Source organism: Bemisia tabaci, chromosome 9 (assembly GCF_918797505.1).
Source record: "Bemisia tabaci chromosome 9, PGI_BMITA_v3".
NCBI classification, from domain to species: domain Eukaryota; kingdom Metazoa; phylum Arthropoda; class Insecta; order Hemiptera; family Aleyrodidae; genus Bemisia; species Bemisia tabaci.
In genome coordinates, this window is record NC_092801.1 from 32,739,244 (window position 1) to 32,753,324 (window position 14,081).

At 41.1% G+C, this 14,081-nt stretch overlaps 1 protein-coding gene across 1 annotated transcript in view; it reads left to right on the forward strand.

The window, feature by feature from the left end:
* LOC140225544 (uncharacterized) overlaps positions 1-14,081 on the forward strand; it is a 220,241-nt gene that overhangs the window by 59,095 nt on the left and 147,065 nt on the right. The window contains exon 3 of the mRNA XM_072304763.1: positions 3,711-4,015. Coding sequence (XP_072160864.1) covers positions 3,711-4,015 — 305 coding nt within the window. The remainder of the gene's footprint in view (positions 1-3,710; positions 4,016-14,081) is intronic.

Genomic DNA, 14,081 nt, shown 5'->3' on the forward strand with positions numbered 1-14,081 from the left:
CCCTTTTTGTGTAGTTGAAGTACGAGGGGTATTCGTAAAGTAAGTTAATATTTGTCATATCTTCTAAATTAATAAAGATAATTTAAATCTGTAAAGAGTTTGTGAATTGTCATACTCTCAGCTTTCTAAAAAGCTTCAGTTTTTTAAATTTGGTTTTTTGAGTGCCGAGTGACATCAGTTTTCCCACACCCGTCTCTCACCACCGCGTGTCCAAAATTGACGCGCGTCTTTAGGGGTGCTCGATGAGTGTTACTCATTTATTTCTTAGAAAGAAGCACAAATATTGATGCAAACAGAAAATGTGATGTCATTAAAGGCTCACAAATCAGCATTCAAAAGAAAATACCTTGGCCTTTTGTCTCGTCAAGTGATGTTGCTTCATGGCAATGCTAGGCCCCATACAGCTCATGTGGCCAATCAGTCGTTGACCTCCTTAAAATGAGACCTTTCCCACGTCCTCCTTATTCTTAGGATCTCACCCCACGTGATTTATCACTTATTACCTGAACTACAGAAGAGTTTTGGCGAAAAAAGTTCCGTGGACGACGATGAGGTGAAAGAAGCTGTACAAAAGTGGTTGCAAAAACGGAATCGCCAGTTTTTCGCTGATGGAATAAAGAAGCTCTTGTCATGGTATGTAAAATGTGTCCAACGAGATGGGGATTACGTGGAAAAGTAAAGCCAGGTCTTCACAAACATGGAAATTTTAAATTTTAAACAAAAAATTCTATTTTGACAATTTGCAGGATGAAGCCGCATGCTACCGTCTTGTGACCTCCCCAGCGCGCGTCAATTTTGGACACGCGGTGGTGAGAGACGGGTGTGGGAAAACTGATGTCACTCGGCACTCAAAAGACCAAATTTAAAAAACTGAAGCTTTTTAGAAAGCTGATAGTATGGCAATTCACGAACTCTTTACAGATTTAAATTATTTTTATTAGTTTAGAAGATATGACAAATATTAACTTACATTACGAATACCCCTCGTAGAATCAGTCGATATATAAGCATCCAAACGATTTCTATGAGTCGGAAAAAGTAGTTCCATCTCACGTTTGTTACGATCCTAGGATAGCTAGATCGGATATTTTCTGCATCCCCGACCAAAGTGTTTGATCTTGAGAAAGAACCTTTTGATTGAACCGTACCCAACGTAGACGCAATACTACATTACGCGAAATGCACAAGTTCGGCTCGACACAGCGAATGAATAGTTCAAATGATATGGAACTTGGAACATGTGTTCTGATAATCAACATTTTTTTCAGCGTGGTTTGTAAAAAGTGCATTAAACTCAACATGGGACATCACCCATACAGCCGTGCTAAGGAAAAACGCCGTATGAACATTCGAATGTTGCCAAATTTACCCTGAAAAACATTTATTTTGGAAGAAAGTTCTGCATATTTGTCCTCGAAATTTTCAGATCTTTTAGATTGAATTGCGAACAAAATTATCTGAAAAGTTGGTAGAACATTGTTTACATTTTCCTCAATCAACTGGAATTTCATCAAAGGAAATTTGGCAACGTCTAAAGGCTCATACGGCATTTTTCCTTAGCACAGCAGCATATAATTGCATATTTTCTACGGATAGGTGGAAAATATGCGAGGGCAGCACTTGGGAAGCAATGCTACGAGTGACCTCGGATTGAACCGTTCCCGACTCATTTGCGAAGTTTGAACAGCTGCATCGAAATTGGACGCATTTCTGTCAAACAGAACTAAGTGCATTATGACGTGAGCCCTTTTATGCACTTATACTTATGGGTCTCAGGGCTCATGTCTTAATGCGCATAGTTCCGTTTGATAGAAATACGTCCAATTGGCGCTGGAGCGCATCAGTGAGTGAATCGCGCTCGCGAAATCCTGCAGAGACGAGATGCATCGTGGAATTGAACCGAGTGACAACGGGCGATGACCCGGTCATTGTTTCAAGCGCTCAGCTGACGGAGAACGCTTTTTGCTCTCAACACACCATTCACTGAAGTACTATATGGAGTGATCCAATTAATCGTTATTATACCAATTATCTCATTAAACCTTTCTAAATCACAATGTAAACCATGGTAAAACAACTGGAAACAAACACAATATGAAAAGAGGGCAAAGGGAAGGAAGCGCGCTAATGAAGGCGCAGAGATACAACTGTACGTACTTGACGGATGTCCGGGTTGCGTCTGCAAAATTGAAGGCGCGACGGCGCGAGCCGTGAACTCTCAATGCTCCGCTCCGTGTTGCTTGTGAAGTGTCGTTTCTATTTAGGAGAAAAGTTAAAAAACGAGGCCGGATTACGATTCCCCTATCTTCGGCTGTATTGGCAATACAGTGTATTGCACCTACAGCGTTTGCACCTCCACTACAAAAGCTGCTGTGATAGCAAATAGAGCAGTAAGTGCAAAAATGAAGTTTTGAGAAAACGGGCTCAAAAGCTTCTGGCCGGAACATTTTAGTGAGAGAAGCCTCCGTTCTTTGTCAAATTGCCACTAATCGTTCGAAAGACTCCTATAAATCGTTCGGATGTTTAAAAATCGACTGATTTTATTTCAATTCCATAAAGAGGGTGTTTCTACTTTTCATGCTAGGTTATCGCTAAGGCAGCCGTAAGTCCTATCTTCTGCATACTTTCGTGGTTGCGTTTTGGACACACAACAAACACATTTTCAGGTCAGAAATTGGCAGAAGAGGGCGTCACATTATACTTGAGAGCACTGTTTTCATTGGCTCTCTGGAGGAATGTTGTCATATTTACTGCTGTTTTGCCTGAAACTACGTCATTTCATACGCACTCACGGCTTTCTCATAAGTCTCGTTTTTATACAATTAAGCTGAATTTTGCTGTTTTAGCTGTTTCAGTGATTTCATCTGAAGGAGATTGGACGAATTTTGATACATCTGATTTTTGAATATCCTTCGATCGTTTCTTATGAAACCCAAGAAAAACGCGGGAGCGTTTTATGTTGAAATTGCCAACCGAAGGCTAGGGTTTTTTGGACCACGCTAAGCGGAAAAGAACGAAGCCTCATCTGCTATTGTAAAATTTAATTTGGAAATTTAATTATTTACATGAAAACGGTTGTGCAGATATGTGTGCCAATTTCAGTGACTTTCCTGCATAGTACGAACTACGAAGCAAATACCTTACATTTTTCAAAAGAATCCGCAAAAACTTTCTCTTGTAAAAATTTACATTGCCCAATTATATTTGGCAATTGCTGATATACCTTGCGGTTCCTTTCGGCTATACACGGTTCATTTTGTGTTTTACTTCCCGTATTAACCAAATTTTTGTGTTGAAATTTCTATTTTTGCACGCTTGTGGAATGGTCGGGTATTTTTGGGTACAAAAACTCTGACAAGTCATTTCAAAGTCAGGGAATCCGGAAATCCAAGAAAACTCGTCACCCTGTGTAAGCTTCAGCGTTCTCCCACACTCAAAAAAAGGTATATGACTCTGAGACCCATAAAAAATGGCTCGGAGATCCATAATTTCTAACCAAAGTGACTTACCGTCTACAATATGGCTTTTTGAGCCATACTTTATTGGTCGTGAACCTATAAGCATGGCTCCACGAACTATATTCTATGGCTCCATGATCCATAACTCGGCCGGTAAGTCATTCTTCCCATACCTATTTTTTGAGTGCATCCTGAAAAACTTACTCGTGACCCTTAGTCTAATCCATATCTGGTTGTTTTCTTCTGTTTCAGAGAGCACGAAGCGACGCTCGCGGAAAGAAGTGACGAGTGCGAAAGTGTCGATGGGCGTCGGGGGGTTGGGGGCGGCAAACCCCCTCGGGGGGTCGGTGCTGTGCAGTGGGGGGGTTGGTGGTGCGGGGGGCGCAGCCGGCGAGAGCGAGAGTTTGTCGGACACGGAGCGGAAGAGGAAGAAGGCCCGCACCACGTTCACCGGGAGACAGATCTTCGAGCTGGAGCGACAGTTCGAGATCAAGAAGTACCTGTCGTCCTCGGAGAGGGCCGAGCTTGCCAAACTCCTCGATGTCACCGAAACACAGGTAAGGCTCATCCAGAGTTGTTGGGGAACTTGGTGGAGGTCGGCAATAGAAACAGGATCAATTGGACTGCGTTTAACAGAAAGGAACCAAGCCACATCAGCTATTGCCAAATTTAATTGGGCAATTTAATTTTTTACGAGAGAATGTTTGTGTGGATTCCTTTGGAAATGTTAAGGACTTTGCTTTGTACTGTAGAGAATATCCACCGAAATTTGCACGAAAATCCGTACATCCGTTTTCATGTAAAAAATTAAATTGCTCGATTAAATTTGGCAATGGCCGATGTGGCTTGGTTCCTTTCTGTTTAACGCGGTCCAATTGGAAGTATTGGAAAAAGGAGAATTTGCACACAAAATTATATTGCTTCATCTATGTGCTTCAGAAGCTGAGTTCGCAAAAAAACTGTCGAATACGCATTTTACGAACAACGGATAATACATGTGGACGTATTTCTATCAAACGGAACTATGTGCATGAAAACATGAGCCCTGAGCCCCATAAGAATACATGCATAACAGGGCTCAAGTCACATTGCGCATAGTTCCGTTTGACAGAAATACGTCCATGTGTAATAATGAATCATTCTGGACGGTTTGAGTTCATATGTTGACGGTCCTTTAGGGCCCTAAAAGCTCCATGGCCTACACTGAGAAAGAAATATAGCTAATAAACCAATGAGTGGTAACACCACTAATAGTAGTGAAAGCAGCCTATAATAATATCATATTTACCTCAGTAGTGATGTCCTCAGTGTGTAAATGTATATGTGTATGTGTATAAATGGAGATGTTGCATGTGTGAGGAATTTGCAATTTGACTGTTGATTCTTACGTAAAAGTTCGCGAGAAACACGATGGTGCCACTGGCTTTCCCTGAAATTAACTCCCAAGCTCAAAAAAAACTTTCAAGTTGAGGCCAAAATGGAGGAGATATCCCATGCTATCCTCAGAGTCCACGTCTACATTAAGACAAACTCTCCATGCAAAGATAGGGAGCAAATACATTGACAGGGTTGCCACTTTATTTGGGGACTCCACAACTGAAGACACGGCAACCCTGTTAACGTATTTGCTCCCTATCTATGCATGGAGAGTTTGTCTTGACGTAGAGGTGAACTCTCAGAATAGCGTGGGATATCCCCTCCATTTTGGCCTCAACTTGAGAGCTTTTTTTGAGCTTGGGAGCTGATTTCAGAGCCAACCAGTGGCACCACCGTGTTTCTCGCGAACTTTTACATAGGAATCAACAGTCAAATCGCAAATTCCTCACACATGCAACATCTCCATTGCTAGTGTAGGGTTTCTAAAATACATTGTCTCTGGTTAAGACGGCAGAGGATGGGAAGGTTCTTTAAAAGGGACTCGGATCGGCATCCCTGTGGGAGGCGATTGAAGACGACGAAGGAGGAAAGTCGGAAGTCGGGAGCGAGGGAAACTCGGGATCAGTTAGCGGTAAAAGGGGTCGGGCGCGCCGGCGGGGGGGGGGGGGGGGGGGGGTTGGGGGTCGGGGGTGTCTCCGGGCGGGGGAAGTTATGAAGTGAGTGAGCCGGAGCTTTGAGTCATCCGCGGGGCGACGCGACGCGAACTCGCGAAAGCGGACGAAAATTAAAACATGTATCACTCGAAGCTACCTCACGTCCCAACTCCCGACCCTAACCCGCGCTCCTCGCCAAGGCGGGAATAATGAGCCCGCCTTGCCAAATTTCCCCGGGAAATTCGTAGGATTTTCCCGGGCTTTTCCACCCTCTTCTTCTCGGCACATCCGTGCTGAGGAAAAACGCTTTATGAGCTTTCAAACATTCCCGTATTTCCCTCAATATGCAGAGTGGAACCACGACACATCAGCTATTACCAAATTTTACATGATTTTCCCGGGCTTGTCCGACCCTCTTCTTCTCGGCACATCCGTGCTGAGGAAAAACGCTTTATGAGCTTTCAGACATTCCCGTATTTCCCTCCGATAAGAAAATCCGCACAACCGTTTTCATGTAAAATTAAATCACCAAATTTTAAGGATTTTCCCGGGCTTTTCTTACCTTCTTCCTCATCAGTACCTACATCTGTGCTAAGGAATAACGCTTTATGAGCTTTCAGACATTCCCGTATTTCCCTCACTGAAAAAAAATCCGCACAACCGTTTTCATGTGAAATTAAATCACCAAATAAGGATTTTCCCGGGCTTTTCTTACCCTCTTCCTCATCAGTACATCTGTGCTAAGGAAAAACGCTGTATGAGCTTTCAGTCATTCCCGTATTTTCCTCACTGGAAAAAAAACCACATTGGATCTAGAGTCCAGACTCTTAAAAACATCGACAAGAAAAAATCCTCTTGATTCAATCAGATTTAAGCTTAAATCAAGAACCAAGCCTCTTAATTTGAGCGGATTTCCATTTGTTTTAAGCTTAAATCTGATTGAATCAATAGTATATTTTCTTGTCAATGTTTTCAAGAGTCTGCACTCTAGATCCAATGTGTTTTGTCCAGTGCGCCGATAAAAAAATCCGCACAACCGTTTTCATGTGAAAGTAAATCATCAAATTTTAAGGATTTTCCCGGGCTTTTCTTGCCGTCCTCCTCATCAGTGCATTCGTGCTAGGGAAAACGCTTTATGGACTTTCAGTCATTCCTGTATTTCCCTCAAAATGGACTGCGTTTCGCAGAATGGAGCCACGTCACATCAGCTATTACCAAATTTTACAGGAATTTCCCGGGCTTTTCCTACCCTCTCCTTCTCAGTACATCCGTGCTGGGTTAATTTTTCTTACTGTGCAGGAGCCAGAAATTTTAGTTTCCTATCGTTATTGTAAAATTAAGCCCAATGGTACATATGTTTCTTCAAATTTTTCTCACAATTTCGTTCGAAATTGTGGAATATCTGACGCAACTTCAAAAGAAAATGAATTAGTGAGAAAGAAAACACACCAACTCGAAAAAATGAAGATTTTCAGAAGTCACAAAAAACTGCACAGTTGGTGAAGAAGAAGTTACTAAAAGCAAGTATGTCTTGGTGATTTTTGGTACTTAGAACCAAACTAGGGGCTTATGGGGCTGCTTCGCAGCCCCTTATTTTTCCTGTACACTTTTCACTTTCACATGTTTTTTTTTTTATTTATTTATTTTCATTTAATTTTCTGTTTTGTCTTTGAATCGGGTCTAATTATTTTTTTGAGAGAATAAATATAACAAATGTTTTCAAAAATTGTAATTTTATTTAGTAAACTTTAAACTAAAATTTTGTTTTAATCTTCATACAAAATTATTTTTTAGGTTTTACATTTGTTTTCAAACTAATTTTAAAGAAGATCTTTTTCTGATGACAAATTATATTCATTGAACCGACTGAAAATTTGGTAACAAAATTTTCATCAAAGTTCTGATCATCAATTTTATACTTCCGAAACGAAGAAATGAAACTTTGATTTTCTACACTAATATAACAGAGTTAAGTTCTTGCTTCACTAAACGAACATGCGAAGAATTCTGGAAAACGCGACCACGTTTTGGAGGACGACCGCCTCGGTCATTGAAAATTTCACTCATAACAACTGTTAAATTTAAAATTAAAATTAGTAAAAATTATTATTATTTTAACAAAATCATAACTGAAAAGTTCAATTTTTAAATTAAAAAAAAATAAATCAGAAGAAAAAGGATGAAATGAAAATGGAAATTAATAATAAACATATTTATACACATTGAAAAGAAACAGCGTGAGAAGTTCTGATCGGAAATGAGAAAAAAAACTTGGAGGTTATTGACTTAATGAGGAAAAATTGGCAATAGGAAAAAGATGGAACCAACCATGAAAAACCGTGAAAAAAAAAAAAAAAAACGCGGGAAAAGAAAAATGTAAGTTGATGGCAGTTGAGTGTTGGAAGTAACCTCACTTAATGATGATTGTTGAATGAAAACAGCTGATAAAAAGACAGCAAACAGTAAAGTAAGATGCGTAGCAACAAAACTTTTCCGAAAAACAAAAAACAAAAAACCCCCACTTCCCCTCATCCAATTTATGAGTTTTTAGGGATTTAAAAATCGGGGACGAACCCCAGAAAATAATTTATAGTTTTCCCGAAGCATTGAAACAACACCTTTCAAATGAACCAACGCCCCTCGCAATTAGTACAGTGGTTGATTCACAATTTCATTCTATTTTTCAAATTAGATATTAAGATACCTCAAGCGTCTCAAGGAAAAGCTTTTTCTTGTCGTTAATTCTTCACCCTCTGTTCATTTTTTTGTGTCTCTTTCGCACTTCCGTTTTTCCGAGTGGGTGTATTTTCATTATTTTCGATTCAAATATACTCAATTTTCCTCCTCATAAATCCTTAAATTTATGTTTTATGCAGAAAAGTTCCACAATTCTCAAATGTTCACACGGCGTTCTTCGTCAGCACAGCACAATTCTGCCTTGCTAAGGGAGAACGCCGTATGAGCCCTCAGAGGTTGCCACATTTTCTTTGATAAAATATGAATTTCCAGAGCAATCTGTGGATATTTTTCTTCGATTATCTCAAAGAATGTTATTCGCGATGAGATCTAAATCATCTGAAAATTTCAAGAGAAAAAATTCATGACTCACTCCAAAAATGAACCTACCACCAGGGGAGATTTGGCAACCTCGAATGTTCATACGACGTTTTTCCTTAGCACGGCAGAATTGGCCTCCAGACAAGATATGAATAAAGGCCCAACGCTTCGTGTTTTCTCTTCAAAATTCCACAAGGAAAACAAACCACCCAACGGGAAGTCTGATCACTCCTAAACAAGATAAAAGTGTTTTCTATTGAATATATTTATGCTAAAAGGAACTATGTCCCACGCAAACCCTATGCACATAGTTCCTTTCAGCATAAATACGTCCTACTAACATTGGTGAAATGGTATAAATAGAAAGGACGTCTTTTGTATAATCGAACCTCTATATGATCTGTGTTCGAAAGGCTTGGTATAATATCTCGTTCAGGAGATGATCCATTTCAGAAGTTATTCTCTTGGTTTTTACTCCAGATTCCTGAAAATTTTCCTTCATATTCTTTCATGTCTAGGATCTCATCAAACCTTCCTAAATCACAATTTAAACCATAGTAAAACAACTGGAAACAAACACAATATGAGAAGAGGGCAAGGGGAAGGAAGCGCTCTAATGAAGGCGCAGAGATACAAATATACGTACTTGACGGATGTCCGTGTTGCGTCTGCAAAATTGAAGGCGCGACGGCGCGAGCCGTGAACTCTCAATGCTTCGCTTCATGTTGCTACTGAAGTGTCTTTTCTATTTAGGAGAAAAGTTAAAAAAACGAGGCCGGATTACGCCTCCCGTATCTTCGGCTGTATTGCACACATAGCGTTTGAACCTCCACTACAAAAGGGCCTCCTAAGGAAAGGAGTTGTTTAAGAAACGACCATCAACACAACCATAAGTTTGATGAGTGTTGACTTTCTTGATCGGTTGTCATTATCTATTAACTTTTTCCTTACTTTTGCACCCGATAATGATTTTTGATTGTCATAAAACTATAGTGCAGTTATGCGAAAACTTATGATTTGTAACACGTATGCTATTGTTTTGTGACAAGCTACAAGAAAAATAATCGAACCTAAAAGGTAGGGAAAAGGTAAATACCCTAACCTAACCGCGTTGAAAAAGACCGCCGTATCATCCGACTTTGCCAAAATCTTTAGATAAAATGCAAATTTTCTGAAGGGTGTATGAATTTTAAACTTTTCAGAAAATTTTACTCGCGGTCTAATCTAATGTATAAATTAAATCCAAGAAAAAATATCTATAACTTATCTCAAAAATAAACTTTCGACCGTTCATACGGTTTCTTTCGGCACGGACGAACTGTCAATCATCGAAGGAACGTTGCTAATATCGATTACCAAAGTGAGAAACCATCCTCCATTAGTGTCCCAAAATGTCCGCTCTTGTTTTATTTTTTTGAGGAGATACCAGCGAGCTTTACAGTCCGAAATTTTTACAAAATACTTCATCAACCCAGAAGAAAAATCAAGGAGTTTTTCAAGAAATTATGATGAATAGCTTCCCAGTTAAAAAATCAACTATGCCAGGAAGTTTGCCACGTCGCGAACGGAGATACGTGTTCTCGCTCCTCGGCCATCGGTTACATTGATCATAAAGTCGCAACGGAAAATCAAGCTCCTACAGCGTTTTTCAGCGTGTTCCATCGACGAAAGCGAAATTTCAATAGCCTGCAGAAGCCATAATGACTTATAGCGTCATTCTGTTCGAAATCACCATTCGGCCCCTATTTAGCAACGCTCCCTCTCGGAAAACAGATAAATGAAACCTGAAAAACGAGCTCGACTTGAGTCTGCAGTGAGCGTTAATTTTACAGCTACTCCTCGTCGAGCGGCGCAAAGAGGAACTGCGTTGCCAAATTTCTCCGAAATTCAATCTTACCGCGATTAAATCATGCCTTTGTCGGGTTCATGGATGTAGCCAGGGCTGAGTGTTTGACGAAAAGGGTGGGGTGATGAAGGAAGGTGGGAACCTCATGTCACTCTAAAGAAAAATTAACAGAATTTCTCGGGAAATTAAAAAGCCCTATAGCTGCTTTAAAATATTCTGGAGGAAATTACTGCTCGCTCATTAATTTTTATGTAATTCACTGCGCCCGAGTCTAAGACAATGTGTCGTTGATATTGCGAAGACTAAATTTATTTAGTTTTAAGTTACCTCGACCGCGCAAATTTCTTTACTGAATTAAATTACTCCAACCGCATCGTATAATGTCATGCGGGCTGATTGTTGAAATTGATAGGCAAAACGATAGACACAGAAGATATAGGGAGTATTGAGCGATCCTATTGGTTGAAATGGTCGGTTCTTGTAGACTAAGGTAGAAAATGATGGACTAACCATCGGCTCTCTCTTGAGTTGCCGTTAGTTAGTCCATTACCTACCTATTTTGTCAATTGCAACCCTCCGCTTCCATCAATAGGATATGGATCCCTCCGTATCTCTTTTGCCTTTTTTGTTCAAAGTTGTATCAATACATTTGTCTATCGCTTTATCTATAGTATTGTCTATAAATTTCAACGATCAACCCGCAGTGCGTAGGGAAAATTCGTATTTACTAGCGAAAGTGTACACTGAAGAACTTTCTGCACCCCTAATTAGAGTCATCCAACATCGACGTATCGCATGTTATAAAAATGACGAAGCCATCAACATCGTCCATAAGTTTCAGACTGAAAGGGCCTCTTAAAATTTCAATCGACTCGGCAATAGCGCAAGGAAAACAGGGTGGCGGGGCGAGGGGCGCGAAAAGGAAGATTCATTAGACTGAAATTAAGTTGCTTTCTCTGCGAACTAATTGCAGCGTCAGTATCTCCACAACCCCGGCGCTCCGTTCCCTCAGAACTCGCCCGTTCCGTCCCACCCCTTTCCCCATCTCTCCAGCCCCCCTCCCCCTCGTCCCCGACCCCTTTCTACCCTTGCCCGGGCTGCTTTTCATCCCCCGTGTTGGTTTACACGATTGTTTTCGTTGCCCCTCTGTCCCTGCTCGCGGCTCACTCTTTCTCTCGACTTAATTCTAATTATCTTCTCGCTGCACTCCCTTTCGAGCTTGACTCGGAGGGGGTTGAAGGAATTTCCACCCCCGACGATTTTCGGGGTCGGGTTGTCAAGAGTCGCCGATCGGAGCAGAGATTCGGTGACATTTTTTATCTCGAGTTTGGGGGCGACATCGTGGCGGGGAACGTAGTGCGCACCCGTGCCACCTTTAATCGTTTCTCTTAATTAATTATGAAGCCCTAGGGGGATGCCCTCTTGGTCGCTAAGTGGCGCAACCTGAAAAGACGCTCTGCGCCCTCGTAAGCCTGCGGGCTGATTATTGAAATCGATAGACACAACGATAGACAAAGATGACGAAGGGAACATGGAGCGATCCTGTTGGTTGAAACGGGTGGTTGTTGTACGCACGAAATGGGAAAATGATGGACTAACTACAGGGTCTCTGGCGGGTTGCCGAAAGTTTTTCCATGACTTAACTCCTGTGCCCATTGCAACCGTCCGCTTCCATCAATAGGATCCCTATCCAATCCTCAGTATCCTTTTTGTCTTCTTTGTCTACAGCTTTGTTCATCTCACAACAATGTCAGTGTCAGCTGATAATAATATATTTTCTCATAAGAGTTTTCAGTCAGTCTTTGACATCCTGAAGAATTGTTTTGGTATTTATTTACTAATTTTACGGAATTATATTTTATTTTCTTATTGAAACTAAGAAAAACAGCTTTGTCTATCAATTTCAGCAATCAGCCCGCCGATCATTAAAATTTCTCTTTACCGACTCCCCAAACTTATAGGATCGGAAAAAGGATCGCTTTTTTCAGTTTGTCCTCTTTGTCTATAGTTTCGTCTATCAGTTTCAATAATCAATCTGCTGCTTTGCAGGCTCCTTTGAGTTAATATGAAGAGATCGGGTTCGGGCTTACATGTAATACCACCCCCTATCGATACCTCCAAAACTTATGACAATGACCCGATGGATCTAAAGACTGAACCGTGACAAGGAACTAAAATTCGCATTCTTTAAAAGGGGATGTTTGAAATTGAATTTTCGTCATATGGCGTTTATCCGTTTGCACGACGGCGTCGACGGCTAGCCGATTTTTGAAATTGACAGTTAAAGCAACACGCGAAGAAGAGCAAGAGAAAATGTAGAGATTCTATCGGTGGAAGTGGGTGGTTCCAATCGACAAATGAGGGTAAATAATAGACTAGCTAACGGCAACCCATGAAAGATTCGTAGCTCGTTCATCACTAGCCCACTTAGTCTATAAAAACCACCCGTTTCAACCGAAAAGATTGCTTCATTTTCCTTTCGTCTTCTTTGTCTATCAATTTCAATAATCAGCTCGGAGGAAAAGGCATTTTAGGTGACGAGAGTATGTGTGTGGTATCACGCGAAAATGAAAGGCAAAGCTTTCCTCCGTCTCTTTGTGGATGTATATTAAATGCGCGTCGTTGAATGTGGACAGCGCGCAACTATTCGAACTCCGGTGTAGGTTTGTGGTATCACGCGATAATGAAGGCAAATCTTAGCTTTTCCCGTGTCTTCAATTGCGGATGCTCACGAATGCGATGCCAAGAGTTACGCCGAAACCATCGCAACGCGTCAAGGGATGACTTAAACCACATTTTGTGATTAGAACTACAATTTGTGGCTCATTCGTAGCAACATGCTTGTGGATGTGGATGGGGAAAATCACCAACCAGAAAAATTAGGATTTTCTTTTTGATGGGGGGGGGGGGGCAATTTTTAGGGGTCAAGTTGGCACAGAGCTTTCATTTTTTAGGCGCCACGACCGATTTCTTAGGCGCATTTGGCGCTTTGGCGCTTGTGAGTTTCGAGTACTGAATTTTATTAACTTATCTACACGGAGTAATTAATATTGAAAATTTGTTAAGAACTTTTAAGGTTTATTTAAGTTTTCCGCCAGGCAGGGACGGAGGGTGAATCAACAGCCCAATCGGCTCTTGGTGCGGACGCGGCTTTTTTAAAGCGCATCAATTGAAGGTTAAAAGCGAGCCGTCGAGGTGTGGATAGGGGCCTCGTTGGAGCGGGTAACTACTGTCTAACTAGGTGCTTAACCGCCCACTTGTGCACTACACGAGAGCGAGGGGAGACGTCGCGCCGCACAGTGGGTCGATTCAATCGGAGGGATCAGACATGATTTAGAAACTTTAAAAGCGTATATCTTCATTCCTATGAAATGTTGATGTTTCAAAAGTAGTTGCATTGGTTTTCTCGTAGAATTTTTTGTAAAATGCACTCCAAGAAATTAAAATTGTGATGAAATAAACGTAAAATTTTACAATTTTTGTGAAATATTTTATGTCCGACTTCGTCTAAAGACTCGTTCTACTGTGCGCAGCGCCGACAAGCCGAGCTCGTAAAGGGATTTCGGCTCGAGCCGAAGGGAGCGAAAGGGATGCAGCCGCTACTCTGCCGTGCTAAGGAAGAACGCCGTACGAGCATTCGAGAGTTGCCAAATTTTCCTGAATAAAACATGTATTTTGAATAAAGTCGTG